At 45.1% G+C, this 14270-nt stretch overlaps 1 protein-coding gene across 4 annotated transcripts in view; it reads left to right on the top strand.

Moving 5' to 3' along the window:
• The window catches only part of CTTN (cortactin), a 195661-nt gene that overhangs the window by 116034 nt on the left and 65357 nt on the right, over positions 1 to 14270 (top strand). For 2 of the 4 annotated variants that reach the window (XM_069221877.1, XM_069221876.1), the window contains one exon: positions 13195 to 13305. The exons of the other annotated variants lie outside the window; for them this stretch is intronic. In XM_069221877.1, coding sequence (XP_069077978.1) covers positions 13195 to 13305 — 111 coding nt within the window. The remainder of the gene's footprint in view (positions 1 to 13194; positions 13306 to 14270) is intronic. 4 annotated transcript variants of the gene reach the window in all.

Below are 14270 nucleotides of genomic sequence, written 5' to 3'. Positions count from 1 at the left end.
GTGCTCTCCTTTGGGAAATGTTCACTGGAAAGTGTAGGGATAGACTCCTCACACTCTCTGGAAAAGATGCAGAATCTTATGACCTCATGAAGGGTACCCTGATTGAGGGCTTTGGATTCTCCACTGAGGAGTATAGAATTAGATTCAGGGGGGCTCAAAAATCCTCGAGCCAGACCTGGGTTGATTTTGTAGACTACTCAGTAAAAACACTAGATGGTTGGTTAACTGGAAATGAAGTGTGTGACTATGTTGGGCTTTATAATTTGTTTATGAAAGAACACATTTTAAGTAACTGCTTCAATGAAAAGTTGCATCAGTATCTGGTAGACCTAGGTCCAATTTCTCCCCAAGAATTGGGAAAGAAGGCAGACCACTGGGTCAAGACTAGGGTAACCAAAACTTCCACTGGGGGTGACCAAAAGAAAGGGGTTACAAAAACTCCCCAGGAGAAAGTGGGTAACACTAGAAACAAAGAAAAAGAGTCCTCTGTAGGCCCCCAAAAACCAGAACAGGTGGGTGGGCCCCAAGACACAACCCAAAACAAAGGTGGGTACCAGGGTAAGAACTGGGATGCCACTAAGGCAAGGTGCCACAACTGTAAACAGTCTGGGCACCACACCAAGGACACTTCTTGTCCCAAAAACAAACCCCAGAACAAAATTCCTGGGGTAACCAGTGTAGCCATGGGAGATGACTCCTCAGATGAGGAGGTCTTCCTAGCCTTCAACTGGAAACAGGGCCCAACAGGTGAGTTGGAGATTCCAGAGGGAAGTAGACACTTCCACCACCTACTGGTGAATGGAATCCCAACCACTGCCCTGAGAGACACTTGTGCCAGTCACACTATTGTGCATGACAGGCTGGTGCTCTCAAACCAGTACATCCCAGGTGAGACTGCCAGGGTAAGAGTTAGCCTAGACAGGGTCACTAAGAGGCCTGTGGCTTTAGTGCCCATAGAAGTGGGTGGCACTCTTAGCTGGAGAAGGGTAGTAGTCAGTACAGACCTCCCCTTGATTGTCTCCTTGGAAATGACTACCCAGAGGTTAGTCAGAGCCCAAGAGAGGAACTGGTCCAGTGCCAGTCCTCTCCCAAGGATTCTGGAAGTCCTGCCTCTGCAGTAAATGCAAGCAGGCCCCAGAAGAAGAAGAAAAGAAAACAGAGTAGGAAGGGTGGACAACCTTTAGCCAAGGTTACAGCAAGCCAAGGAGATTCTGCTCCAGTAGGGGAGAACTCCAAAAATGGCCCTGATAAAGTCCAACCTGACCCACAAGAAGTCCTGGCTAGTCAGGCAACTGTTAAACCTGAGTGGGTGGCTCCTCAGCTAACAGAAGAAAGAGTGGAAGAAGGGTGTTTACTACAAGATGTGGTAACCCCCCACTCCAATACAGCAGACAGGCAACCTGAACCCAAAGAAGCCTGTAACTTAGCCCCTTCCCTTTTAGGTGAAGAGCTAAAGGTGTGGTTCTGGGCACTGACAGCTGTCAGTGGCCTCTGCTGGGTGTTAGCCTTTATGGCTGCACTATCCTTAGCATGGTGGTCTGACCCCATGCCAAATAGCAAGTTAGGCCCCCTGACCCTATTGGTCATGGTGGGGTTACTCCAGCTCTGGGTAACCTCTCTGGGTAAGCTAGGGGTAACCCTGGCCAAGATAAGGTTAGCAGAGGTGGATACCTCTAAGACCAAAATAGAAAGAATGGGTGGAGACATTGAAGAGGCAGACAAGAGGCAATTCAGACTAGGTCCTATCACTGTGGAAGTAGGTCAGTTCCCCAAAGGGAATGACCTGAACAGAAGGATGTAAGGCAGAGTAGGCCCTGCAACTAACCAGCCTATTTCTCCTACTCTTCCTCGCCTGACAGACTAGGAAGACTCTCCCAGCTTGGGCTGAGTCTCCTGGCCTGTGGGCTGGGGGGGGCTTGTGTAAAGAAATGGCTCCCTGTTGCAGTTACCCCCCACTTTTTGCCTGATACTGATGCTGACTTGACTGAGAAGTGTGCTGGGACCCTGCTACCCAGGCCCCAGCACCAGTGTTCCTTCACCTAAAATGTACCATTGTATCCACTATTGGCACACCCTGGCATTCAGATAAGTCCCTTGTAACTGGTACTTCTAGTACCAAGGGCCCTGATGCCAAGGAAGATCTCTAAGGGCTGCAGCATGTCTTATGCCACCCTGGAGACCTCTCACTCAGCACAGACACACTGCTTTCCAGCTTGTGTGTGCTAGTGAGGACAAAACGAGTAAGTCGACATGGCACTCCCCTCAGGGTGCCATGCCAGCCTCTCACTGCCTATGCAGTATAGGTAAGACACCCCTCTAGCAGGCCTTACAGCCCTAAGGCAGGGTGCACTATACCATAGGTGAGGGTACCAGTGCATGAGCATGGTACCCCTACAGTGTCTAAACAAAACCTTAGACATTGTAAGTGCAGGGTAGCCATAAGAGTATATGGTCTGGGAGTCTGTCAAACACGAACTCCACAGCACCATAATGGCTACACTGAAAACTGGGAAGTTTGGTATCAAACTTCTCAGCACAATAAATGCACACTGATGCCAGTGTACATTTTATTGTAAAATACACCACAGAGGGCACCTTAGAGGTGCCCCCTAAAACTTAACCGACTGTCTGTGTAGGCTGACTAGTTCCAGCAGCCTGCCACACCAGAGACATGTTGCTGGCCCCATGGGGAGAGTGCCTTTGTCACTCTGAGGCCAGTAACAAAGCCTGCACTGGGTGGAGATGCTAACACCTCCCCCAGGCAGGAGCTGTGACACCTGGCGGTGAGCCTCAAAGGCTCACCCCTTTGTCACAGCCCAGCAGGGCACTCCAGCTTAGTGGAGTTGCCCGCCCCCTCCGGCCACGGCCCCCACTTTTGGCGGCAAGGCTGGAGGGAACAAAGAAAGAAACAAGGAGGAGTCACTGGCCAGTCAGGACAGCCCCTAAGGTGTCCTGAGCTGAGGTGACTCTGACTTTTAGAAATCCTCCATCTTGCAGATGGAGGATTCCCCCAATAGGGTTAGGATTGTGACCCCCTCCCCTTGGGAGGAGGCACCAAGAGGGTGTACCCACCCTCAGGGCTAGTAGCCATTGGCTACTAACCCCCCAGACCTAAACACGCCCTTAAATTTAGTATTTAAGGGCTACCCTGAACCCTAGAAAATTAGATTCCTGCAACTACAAGAAGAAGGACTGCCTAGCTGAAAACCCCTGCAGCGGAAGACCAGAAGACGACAACTGCCTTGGCTCCAGAAACTCACCGGCCTGTCTCCTGCCTTCCAAAGATCCTGCTCCAGCGACGCCTTCCAAAGGGACCAGCGACCTCGACATCCTCTGAGGACTGCCCCTGCTTCGAAAAGACAAGAAACTCCCGAGGACAGCGGACCTGCTCCAAGAAAAGCTGCAACTTCGTTTCCAGCAGCTTTAAAGAACCCTGCAAGCTCCCCGCAAGAAGCGTGAGACTTGCAACACTGCACCCGGCGACCCCGACTCGGCTGGTGGCGATCCAACACCTCAGGAGGGACCCCAGGACTACTCTGATACTGTGAGTACCAAAACCTGTCCCCCCTGAGCCCCCCACAGCGCCGCCTGCAGAGGGAATCCCGAGGCTTCCCCTGACCGCGACTCTTTGAACCTAAAGTCCCGACGCCTGGGAGAGACCCTGCACCCGCAGCCCCCAGGACCTGAAGGACCGGACTTTCACTGGAGAAGTGACCCCCAGGAGTCCCTCTCCCTTGCCCAAGTGGAGGTTTCCCCGAGGAATCCCCCCCTTGCCTGCCTGCAGCGCTGAAGAGATCCTGAGATCTCTCATAGACTAACATTGCGAACCCGACGCTTGTTTCTACACTGCACACGGCCGCCCCCGCGCCGCTGAGGGTGAAATTTCTGTGTGGACTTGTGTCCCCCCCGGTGCCCTACAAAACCCCCCTGGTCTGCCCTCCGAAGACGCGGGTACTTACCTGCAAGCAGACCGGAACCGGGGCACCCCCTTCTCTCCATTCTAGCCTATGTGTTTTGGGCACCACTTTGAACTCTGCACCTGACCGGCCCTGAGCTGCTGGTGTGGTGACTTTGGGGTTGCTCTGAACCCCCAACGGTGGGCTACCTTGGACCAAGAACTAAGCCCTGTAAGTGTCTTACTTACCTGGTTAACCTAACAAATACTTACCTCCCCTAGGAACTGTGAAAATTGCACTAAGTGTCCACTTTTAAAACAGCTACTTGTGAATAACTTGAAAAGTATACATGCAATTTTGATGATTTGAAGTTCCTAAAGTACTTACCTGCAATACCTTTCGAATGAGATATTACATGTAAAATTTGAACCTGTGGTTCTTAAAATAAACTAAGAAAAGATATTTTTCTATACAAAAACCTATTGGCTGGATTTGTCTCTGAGTGTGTGTACCTCATTTATTGTCTATGTGTATGTACAACAAATGCTTAACACTACTCCTTGGATAAGCCTACTGCTCGACCACACTACCACAAAATAGAGCATTAGTATTATCTCTTTTTACCACTATTTTACCTCTAAGGGGAACCCTTGGACTCTGTGCATGCTATTCCTTACTTTGAAATAGCACATACAGAGCCAACTTCCTACAGCAACACAAACAACAGATCAGACACCCAAATCCAGCATCGCTGAATCTAGCAATTTGGCTCCTGAAGTCCTAGAGTTCGGATACTTAGGCCTTACACAGGAATGTATGGAGGTCATAAAACAAGCTAGGAAACCTACCACTGGACATTGCTTACAAATAAGTGGAAAAGATTTGTTTATTACTGCCATAATAATCAAATTCAACCCTTACACGCATCTGCCAAAGACATCGTAAGATACTTACTACATTTGCAAAAGTCAAAGCTAGCTTTTTCTTCCATTAAGATACATCTTACCGCAATTTCAGCTTACCTGCAAATTACGCACTCAACTTCACTATTTAGGATACCAGTCATAAAAGCGTTTATGGAAGGCCTAAAGAGAATTATACCACCAAGAACACCACCAGTTCCTTCATGGAACCTCAACATTGTCTTAACACGACTCATGGGTCCACCTTTTGAGCCCATGCACTCTTGTGAAATGCAATACTTAACATGGAAAGTTGCATTTTTAATTGCCATCACATCTCTAAGAAGAGTAAGTGAGATTCAAGCATTTACCATACAAGAACCATTTATTCAAATACACAAGCATAAAGTAGTTCTACGGACAAATCCTAAATTTTTACCAAAAGTCATATCACCGTTCCACTTGAATCAAACCGTAGAATTACCAGTGTTCTTTCCACAGCCAGATTCTGTATCTGAAAGAGCACTACATACATTAGACATCAAAAGAGCGTTAATGTACTACATTGACAGAACAAAATTAATTCGAAAAACAAAACAATTATTTATTGCTTTCCAAAAACCTCATACAGGAAATCCAATTTCTAAACAAGGCATTGCTAGATGGATAGTTAAGTGCATTCAAACCTGTTATCTTAAAGCAAAAAGAGAACTGCCTATTACACCAAAGGCACACTCCACTAGAAAGAAAGGTGCTACCATGGCCTTTCTAGGAAATATTCCAATGACCGAAATATGGTCTACGCCTCATACATTTACCAAACACTACTGTGTAGATGTGTTAATGGCACAACAAGCCACAGTAGCTCAAGCAGTACTACGAACATTGTTTCAAACAACTTCAACTCCTACAGGCTGAACCACCGCTTTTGGGGAGATAACTGCTTACTAGTCTATGCACAGCATGTGTATCTGCAGCTACACATACCATCGAACGGAAAATGTCACTTACCCAGTGTACATCTGTTCGTGGCATTAGTCGCTGCAGATTCACATGCGCCCACCCGCCTCCCCGGGAGCCTGTAGCCGTTTAGAAGTTGATCTTGAACATTTGTAAATTTATAAATATATTACTTTAAGCTACATTATGTACATACGTATTCACTCCATTGCATGGGCACTGTTACTAGCATACACAACTCCTACCTCACCCTCTGCGGGGAAAACAATCTAAGATGGAGTCGACGCCCATGCGCAATGGAGCCGAAATGGGAGGAGTCCCTCGATCTCGTGACTCAAAGACTTCTTCGAAGAAAAACAACTTGTAACACTCCGAGCCCAACACCAGATGGCGGGATGTGCACAGCATGTGAATCTGCAGTGACTAATGCCACGAACAGATGTACACTGGGTAAGTGACATTATATATATATATATATATATATATATATATATATATATATATATATAATCTATCACTTCCTAGCTTTGATGAGGCATTGAAGCGCTTTGCACAGGGTGGCATGCTGTTCCGGAACCAAAAGTTAATGGTTAGTTCAGTGTTGTTGGTTACTGTTAGTTATTGGAATTAGTCTTGTGTGCTCAAGTAAACCATTCCATGCTGTTGTTCCAGTTTCCTTATGGTGGACTAAATTAATAGGGGGTAATTTTAATCATAGATAGGGGGGTTGAGAGGGGAAGTATGAGCTCCTGCACATGGTTGGTGGGATTAATAGATGAGTTAGAGGAGATTAGGTACTGTTAGTTTACATAAATATGACTTTCAGAGAAAGGAGAAGAGATTATGATCTTGAAAATAAGTTGTGGGCAATTTGTCAAAATTCGGTAACAAAATAAGACCAGCATGCATGTGTCAGTGCAGGGTGTGCTCGAAGAGGAGGCATGCAGAGGGTGGGAGGGAAGGTGGGGCATTTGTCAGAGGAAAAATAAATAAACTGAGAGGTGACTATTAGAAGTTTTGATTAAAGGTCAGTTTTTCATGCCAGATTTAAGGAATGTACAGAATATTTTTGAGAAAGCATGCAGTTTGAAGATGCAAGAGTTTAGACCGAAACATTATTTACTTCTGAAATATGTGCTGTATTAGGTATTTTTGATAGATGGTTTACCGGATTCCAGGGGCTATCTGCTGCTAGGCTACTGCGGGTCCACCGCTCTAGGCAGGTCAGTTGATCAGCTCAAGGTTTAAAAGTGAAAAATAATGGCTGGATGCATACGCTGAGAAATATCAAGAGCTCTAGACTAAAGTCCGAGCAAGCAATAACTTAAAGATCAAAGTAGATCCTGCAGATGCTGGGGTGGATGTCTTCTGGTGTTTATTCTCGGGTTTGGCTCACAGTATTAATTACAAGGCAGAGTGGGATCCATTCAAGTGCCTCTGCTTTGCATCAGCAAAAGATGGAAGGTAATCATGGCCTCCCAGCCAGTGGAGGTATATTGTGTCTATTACAGATGTAAACAATGGCGTGAATGTGGAGATGGTGTAGAGGCTTCTTTTACAAATTCAATGAAGACTTTTTAGTGAATGGCTCCTGATTAGACTTCCTGAAGCGCTGTCCTTTTGTATATGCAATGAGTGAGGAACAGTGGAGCTACAGGTTGAAGGGGGCACTCTAAGTGAGGCCAAGCCTTTTGTCTAACCTGATCTTGCTAAAGTGCAGAGCCCTCTCACCTGTTTGTGCCAGTTGTGGGTGCTCCATGCTGGAGACTCTACAACTGTGAGAGGGATCACTACACAAAGGCTGGGTTTAGAGAGCAGCCGGGAAAAGGCCTTCGAAAGGAGGACCACCCCAAACCGGTTCTGCAACGTGAGGCAGTGTGTGCATTTGCAGTTTGGGTTCAGCAGAAATTCCGTTTTTAAATTGAATGAATCACTTTATGCTGAAATACAAAAAAAACTACACTGTTAACATGGCACCTGCCCAACAAAACACAGGTGAGTAAAGAAGAGCGAGAGTCGAGGTGGGACTTTGAAGGAAACTGTCGTTTCTTTCAGAACCCAGCTGCAAAGTCGTTGTGTGTAGAAGTCCTCCAGACCCTTTTAGACTGGCTTCCGTTACTGTACCCCAGAGACTTGTGCTGTGTCCCAGCTGATAGCATTTCACCATATACCCTTCTCATCTGCAAATTTAAAAAGGGACAATAGGGCGGGCATGGGTCAATGCTGGCCATGCTCATGGAACTTACTTCGGCCTCTCACCGAGAGGTATGCGCTTTAACTGTATGACACAACACACACACAAAGTGACAAACTGCCCATCAGTGTCAATTTAGGAAACTTTGAGTAGCAACAAGACCACCACAGCGCTGCAGCAGAACATACATGAGTACTGGGGATGCCAAATGTGTGGCCTGACACAGGTGCACTTTTTGCCCTGCAGGCATGCATCGCGCCACGGATGCAGGCCCTGCTACTTACGGTGCAGCATGGCTGAAGGATTGAAGACCACTGCACCGAAAACCTTCTCACCCAGGTCACACAGTAGGGCAGACAGAATGCAACCTGGGCTCTCTGTCCTGGCCCGCCTGCCTTCTACAACCAACTGACATGTCATATTTGGTCAAATCCTATTTTTTTTTCCCTGCAGTTATAAAGCGCAAACTCGACCTGAAGGTATTGGAGTGTTTTACATGAGCATAAGTTGAGTTAGGGCACATTCAATCTCCTGCAGCTGTGGAAGTGCAAATGTCCTGTTAGGATCACAACTTGCAGTTAGGTTTTCTTTTTAGCAAATCAAATGAAAACCACTTTGGCTCATCACTAACAAAACTGAGAGCAACCACAGAAAACATTTTCTGCATGGAAGAAGAAGCAATAGAGACAGGTGTAAAAGGCGCACATCTTAGATCGGCTAGCAAATGTACAGTTGAAACTATCACAACAAGAGAGGAATCTTCTGTTCATTCTGACACGTAATGCATAGTTTGTCATCCCTCGCTTACTCCTGGTGTAATACTAAAGGTGTGCATATGTACTGCCCACTTCTCCTTCTAGGCGATTGTCTCCTGCTCAGACACATTAACTACGGACCATGGCAGTTGAACATGGGCATGAGATGCCCACTTGCATCATACCTCGTGCTGTTATTACCTCACTCCCAAACCCAGTCTCCACTCATCTTTTTCTCCCACACTTTTGGACATCCTCTCCACAATCATATTTTCACTTTGATCCACCCATGCCCACGTCTATCTTCCACCCTTCACTTACCATCACACTTTTTCCCTCACCTCTCTTTCACATTCCTGTCTTCAATGTTTCCCTCCAGCATGCACAACACTCGCCTTCCTCTGACCTCTCACTCTCCATCAGGGTCGCCATCTCCGGCTTGTCATCGGATGCCAGCGCTTCGTTCATGTCCACCCACAAGACATTTCACCTGGAGCGGGACTCCCTAAAGGGCACATGTGCCCTTTAGGGAGTCCCGCTCACAAATAAAGCCAGCTGATGAGAGCAGCTGCCTTCCATTATCCCCACACTTGAGAACCAGCCTGTATACATAGAGGCGCGCCATTAAACATTTTAAAGACCCTTGATCTAAACTGTCCAAGGAGAGACCGCTTACTCCAAAAGTTAGGATGACTGCTTGATGTGATTGTTCTGTACCTTATGCACTGTATATTAAATGTATAACTAGTATGGGGGGCGGCCAGTGGCGAGCAGAGTAAGGCAGTAAGAATATTTTCGTGGGAAATCGCTTTCCTGCTGTGGAATGAACGATGGCTTTTAGGAGGACTAATGTTGATTTGTGGATGAAGAGTAGTCCAACCTCTAGTAAATTCTCACTTATGGAAATTCACTATTGTTTCATAAACAAGTAGCAGGGAATGGTTCCTCTAAAGTACTACGAATGGATCAGTGCTGTATTTGAAACCCCCCCCTGAAAAGTAATGCTTAGAGTCTAGTATGAATCTCCATGATTTGACCATTGTACCTAAGGCTGAGTATCAACAGGAGATGCTGGAGAGATCAATTTCTGGATGCAAGAAAGTAAGAAGAGTACCTATTTAGTGAAAATATTTGCATTCAGCTTTCTGGGGTTTTATCTGCAAGAATGCCTATGACAGCTATTTTAACTTTTCTAACAAAGCAGACTGTCGGACACCGATGTGGAGGTAACCATCAGCCCTTTAAAGAATTGGCATCTAGTGCTCCTCATCTAGAGTCCCTGGCTACCCCATGTAGTTATTGTACCACATGAGTGAGGAGATCGAGCTTTCATAGCCAGGGAAGCAAGTGTAGTTTTGGAGCATTTGCTTTGGACACATTTTGATCTTTTCCACTTGAAAAGCAAGTGAGCCCTAAAAGAATCGTGCAGCAGTCATGTCAAAAGAGGTAGCAAAGTTCTGAAAAGTTAGAACGATCGAGTCCTTTGCATCAGTGATGCAGGTGGTCTCATCTAGTGTTTAATTTGTGGTTGGAGTTGGCGTTAATGTTGGGAACTGGAACTTATTTTTCCCTATAAGACTTTGAGCAAGAGAGGGGAAGGCATAAAATGGAGATTGAAGGAGGAAGAGACAAAAATAAAAATTGTGATAAAAGTACTAAGCAGAAATGAAAGAACCTGCAAAAGTGTAGGAAGCGTAGGGTTGTGGATGAAGGACACCGAGTCTGCAACCCCGGCATTCAGCCATGCCGAATGAGGGCTCCCAAGGGCGCGTTTTGGGACCCCTATGCTTATGTATATCGTATCTTAAAGGGTTAAGCAGTGGGCTTTGTTTTTCTGAGTTTTTCAGCATAAATCTGATGGTTTGTCTGCTTTGCATAGTCCAATTTCAGGTGTGAAAAACTATTGCAAGAGGCATTTGTGTCCAGACTCCTTTTAGTGGTGCCTCAGGGTATTCATTACATGGGACATATTTTGTTTTACCCTTAGACAAGAGTTTGTTGCTAAACTAGTGTTTACTTAGAAAATCTTTCCCACTTCAGTATCTGAGTTTGGTTTCCTGAGACACTTCTCATAGGAGTATTATTTTAGTACTTATAAGCAGGGTATGGGTGCCCCTGTAGAGGTTTTGTGTACATTTTCTAAATGTCCTTAGTACTGTGCTAAGATGTCACCAAGTGTGGTGTGAAAGCTGAGGCTTTCATAGTTGTGGGTAAAAGCTGTCATGAGATTACTGTAGTCTAATGTCTTTCAGGTGCCTTTAAAGTTAATATGTGGTGACATTTGTCGGTGTTTGTTGTACGCCATATGTCTTTTGTAGTGTTAATTTCACGAACTCATTTAAACTCTAGCAAGCTGGTTTCTCTGGCTTTGGATTCTAAAACATCTCCTGTGAAAGGAACAAGAGGAATTAATTCCCATTAATTAAAGTTGCTGTTCGCTACACTTCTGTTGTCTCTATTTGGCATTAGCCCCTTCTCCATCTTTTCTCGTCCGTGCTGGAGTCTTACAGCAGAACTGAGGTGTTTTCCAGCACCGAACACAAGAATCGTTCATATAACCTCCCAGACTGTGTGAAGCGTGGGCACCTTCAGAACATGGCAATTTGACATGAATCCTGGATGAACCTGGTCCTGTGGAATAGCAAGAGAGATGCCAATAGTGGGTCAAAATAGAGGACAGATGGGAAATGCTCGGAGAGGGTGGGAAGGACCCTATACAAGAGGAGACGAGTAGGTGAGAAAAAGGCAAGGACTTTACCTGAATGTTTGAAATATGTTTCTTGGGAGAGGGTGAGTGAAGGAAGGGATGGGGAAAGCAAGAAGAGAGGGGTAAACATGGTAATTGATTTGGGTATGTGAAAAGAAAACAAATCAGGAGTGCTAGCCGTGGCATAAAAGAGAACAGTGCTAGTATAGTATCAAAGTGGCAGCAGTAAAATACTTGAGGAAAGTGTGTAGACCTGCAAATGAGCAGATAGTGGAGTGAAATAAATCAGTGTCAGAAGGGAAAGGCCACCTGCTGGAGTAGTAGAGTTTCTTAGTAAGAAAGGTAGAGGAACACGCCCACTACCTATCTGTTATCTACCAATATGGGTTAACAAAACATCTCTCTAAACCACCACCATAAAAACAAAACAAAACTGAAGGTTTGTGGCTCTCAAATGTAAAAACAGCAATCAACAGGTTCAGAAAAGCCACGGATCATATCCTTGGTAAGTAAATACAAAGTGTGACTCTTAAACACCAGTTGAGAAACTGCTGTAACCTTAAATGTGGTCCTAGATACAAAATTAAAACCGAAAACCGTCTAAAGAAAACACCCTGCATCTGACAAAAAACAAAAGAAATACACTATATAGACCTTTCTAAACATTCATTGTGGGGGTTCTTGGGAAGCCTTAAAATATTTGAGATACTTTTGGACACTGGCCTGTCCTTATGCTCCCAACTGTGACCCAACAATCAAGACAGTCGCTGACCTCCAGGGCCAGTAAGGCCTCGACTTTAGTGATACTGCCGGTAGATGTGGCTGTGATGAGCACCTTATGGTTGCAAGGTTCTCTTCTGCAGCTTGACCTGACCTTAATTGTCAACAACTGGAGTACCTGGTACTTAGTGACCAACCGTATCGGGCTACCTAACAATAGCAAGCAAAGCTGATCTCCTTGCCCATCTCCCACGTATCGTGATGTGCGAGCCAATCTGTAAGACGCGGACCTGACCTTTGTCCCCAAGTGTTATGATCCAGTCTGTATGGTGCTATCTTCACACTTTATGAAACAAACAAATGTATGCGCGGCAGCGATCCTAGCAATAGTAGCCATTTGAACCTTCCTATAACAAAGCCATATTGTATCAGGTTGAAGTTATGTAGGTGGGCAAACACCTTTTTTTGTTTCAATAAACCAGGCATCTAGGTTATTGCAGTTGAAAAGTAGAATTTCTTATGATCCTTTTCGAGCCCGCACGTTCCTGGAGGATACCAGCTTTAGATTGCATCTAAGTGTGGACGTCAATCTCTTCAAAGAAAGGAGAGTCTACGTAAAGATAGTTTTTGATTGCTCTGACAGTGGATTACAATCCCCTATCAATGGGGTGCTTACGCTCCTTGTTTCAAGCACAGGGCCATGATTTCTTGCAGGTAGGTTGACCTACGGGCTGTTGATTTCCATTTCGAGACCTACAGTGACTTGATGCCTCCGACTGTAACTTTATTGCGTAAACTCAACCTTTTGTCATGAAACGGTCACTTTGACTGTCATCGGCTGCAGTTACAGCGACCTGGTTTCATGGGTGGCGTGGTGTGTGGTTTCAGTGGTTGTGGTCTACGATGCATGCCCTGTTACTGTTCCTTTTGCCTACTCTTCAACTGACCTATGAATATTGTAGATCCAAACATAACACCATTTCACAAAAAATGTCTCGGTCAAATTTTTTTTTTTGTGAAACTTTTCCATTAATGACTTGTGGATTTTTTGTACGTGTAGACTATGTGAAAGGGTTTGGAGGAAAGTTTGGCGTGCAGACAGACCGACAAGACAAGTGTGCCCTTGGATGGGATCACCAAGAGAAAGTTCAGCTGCACGAGTCCCAAAAAGGTACACTTTATTTCCTAAAACTCCTTTGCACACACATGTAACATAAACTAGAATTCATAGGTCAGTTACTGTTTCTTCTGAATTGTTGGTAAGTTGAACTTTTCTCCTTTTATTTCAAAACTTTTTTTTCCTGGCTGTTGGTCTCCAATGCATGACCTGTTTTTGTGCTGTTGACATTTTTGGAAAATATTCCTTTAAACTTTGGTGAAACATGGTCCTGGGAGTGGTGGATTCTTTACACGAACAGTTAATACTGCAGTAGGCTGGAGAGTTTGAGTATCGATCTTCCCTTTCGCGCCAGCAGTGAACACGCATGCCTTGGCATCGAGCTGTGGTACAGCGGAAAATGGACCTGTAGAAAATGGCAGCATATACATTGTTGCTATCTGTTTTTGAGGATAAACAATTTAAAACACTTGAATTAAAACTTCCATTGTTGTGTGTGTTTTTTTTTTTTCTTTCCCGCTAACAGCACAATATTTACTTGTTATTGAGAGATGCGCGGTCTGCTTGACTTAAGGTCTTAGAATTGTTTAATGGTAGATGCAGTTCTACTCGTTGAGCTCTCCAGCCAGGACATTACCAGATTCACTAAATGTACCTCTCAGAATGACCACAATCTGAACAAAGCAGGTAATCGGCACTAAGGAAGTAGTGCTTAATGTAGGGGGTCCTAAAGTCGATGATGGCTGTGAGCTCGCTTTAGATCTTCAGATTGGCTCTTTAAATATGCCTGAGGAGTGGAAAAAGTGCACTATTAATAAAAATCAGGTAAGTTTTGCGCATGAACATGTTGTTCATTAGGAAAATATTTATTGGTGTATTTTCTACAAGTGAAACTCTGCTTTTGTATACTGAGACTGATTGGTCCCAACAGTGGCACTCAGTGTTAGAAGCGTTAAGTTGCACACATTGCGTGTATTGGTGATTCCATCTTTAGAATGATTTGCAAATTTTAATCATTT

This window comes from Pleurodeles waltl, chromosome 3_1 (genome assembly GCF_031143425.1).
Source record: "Pleurodeles waltl isolate 20211129_DDA chromosome 3_1, aPleWal1.hap1.20221129, whole genome shotgun sequence".
NCBI lineage: Eukaryota > Metazoa > Chordata > Amphibia > Caudata > Salamandridae > Pleurodeles > Pleurodeles waltl.
The sequence above is the reverse complement of the archived record's forward strand: the minus strand, read 5'-3'. Positions and strand labels throughout refer to the sequence as shown.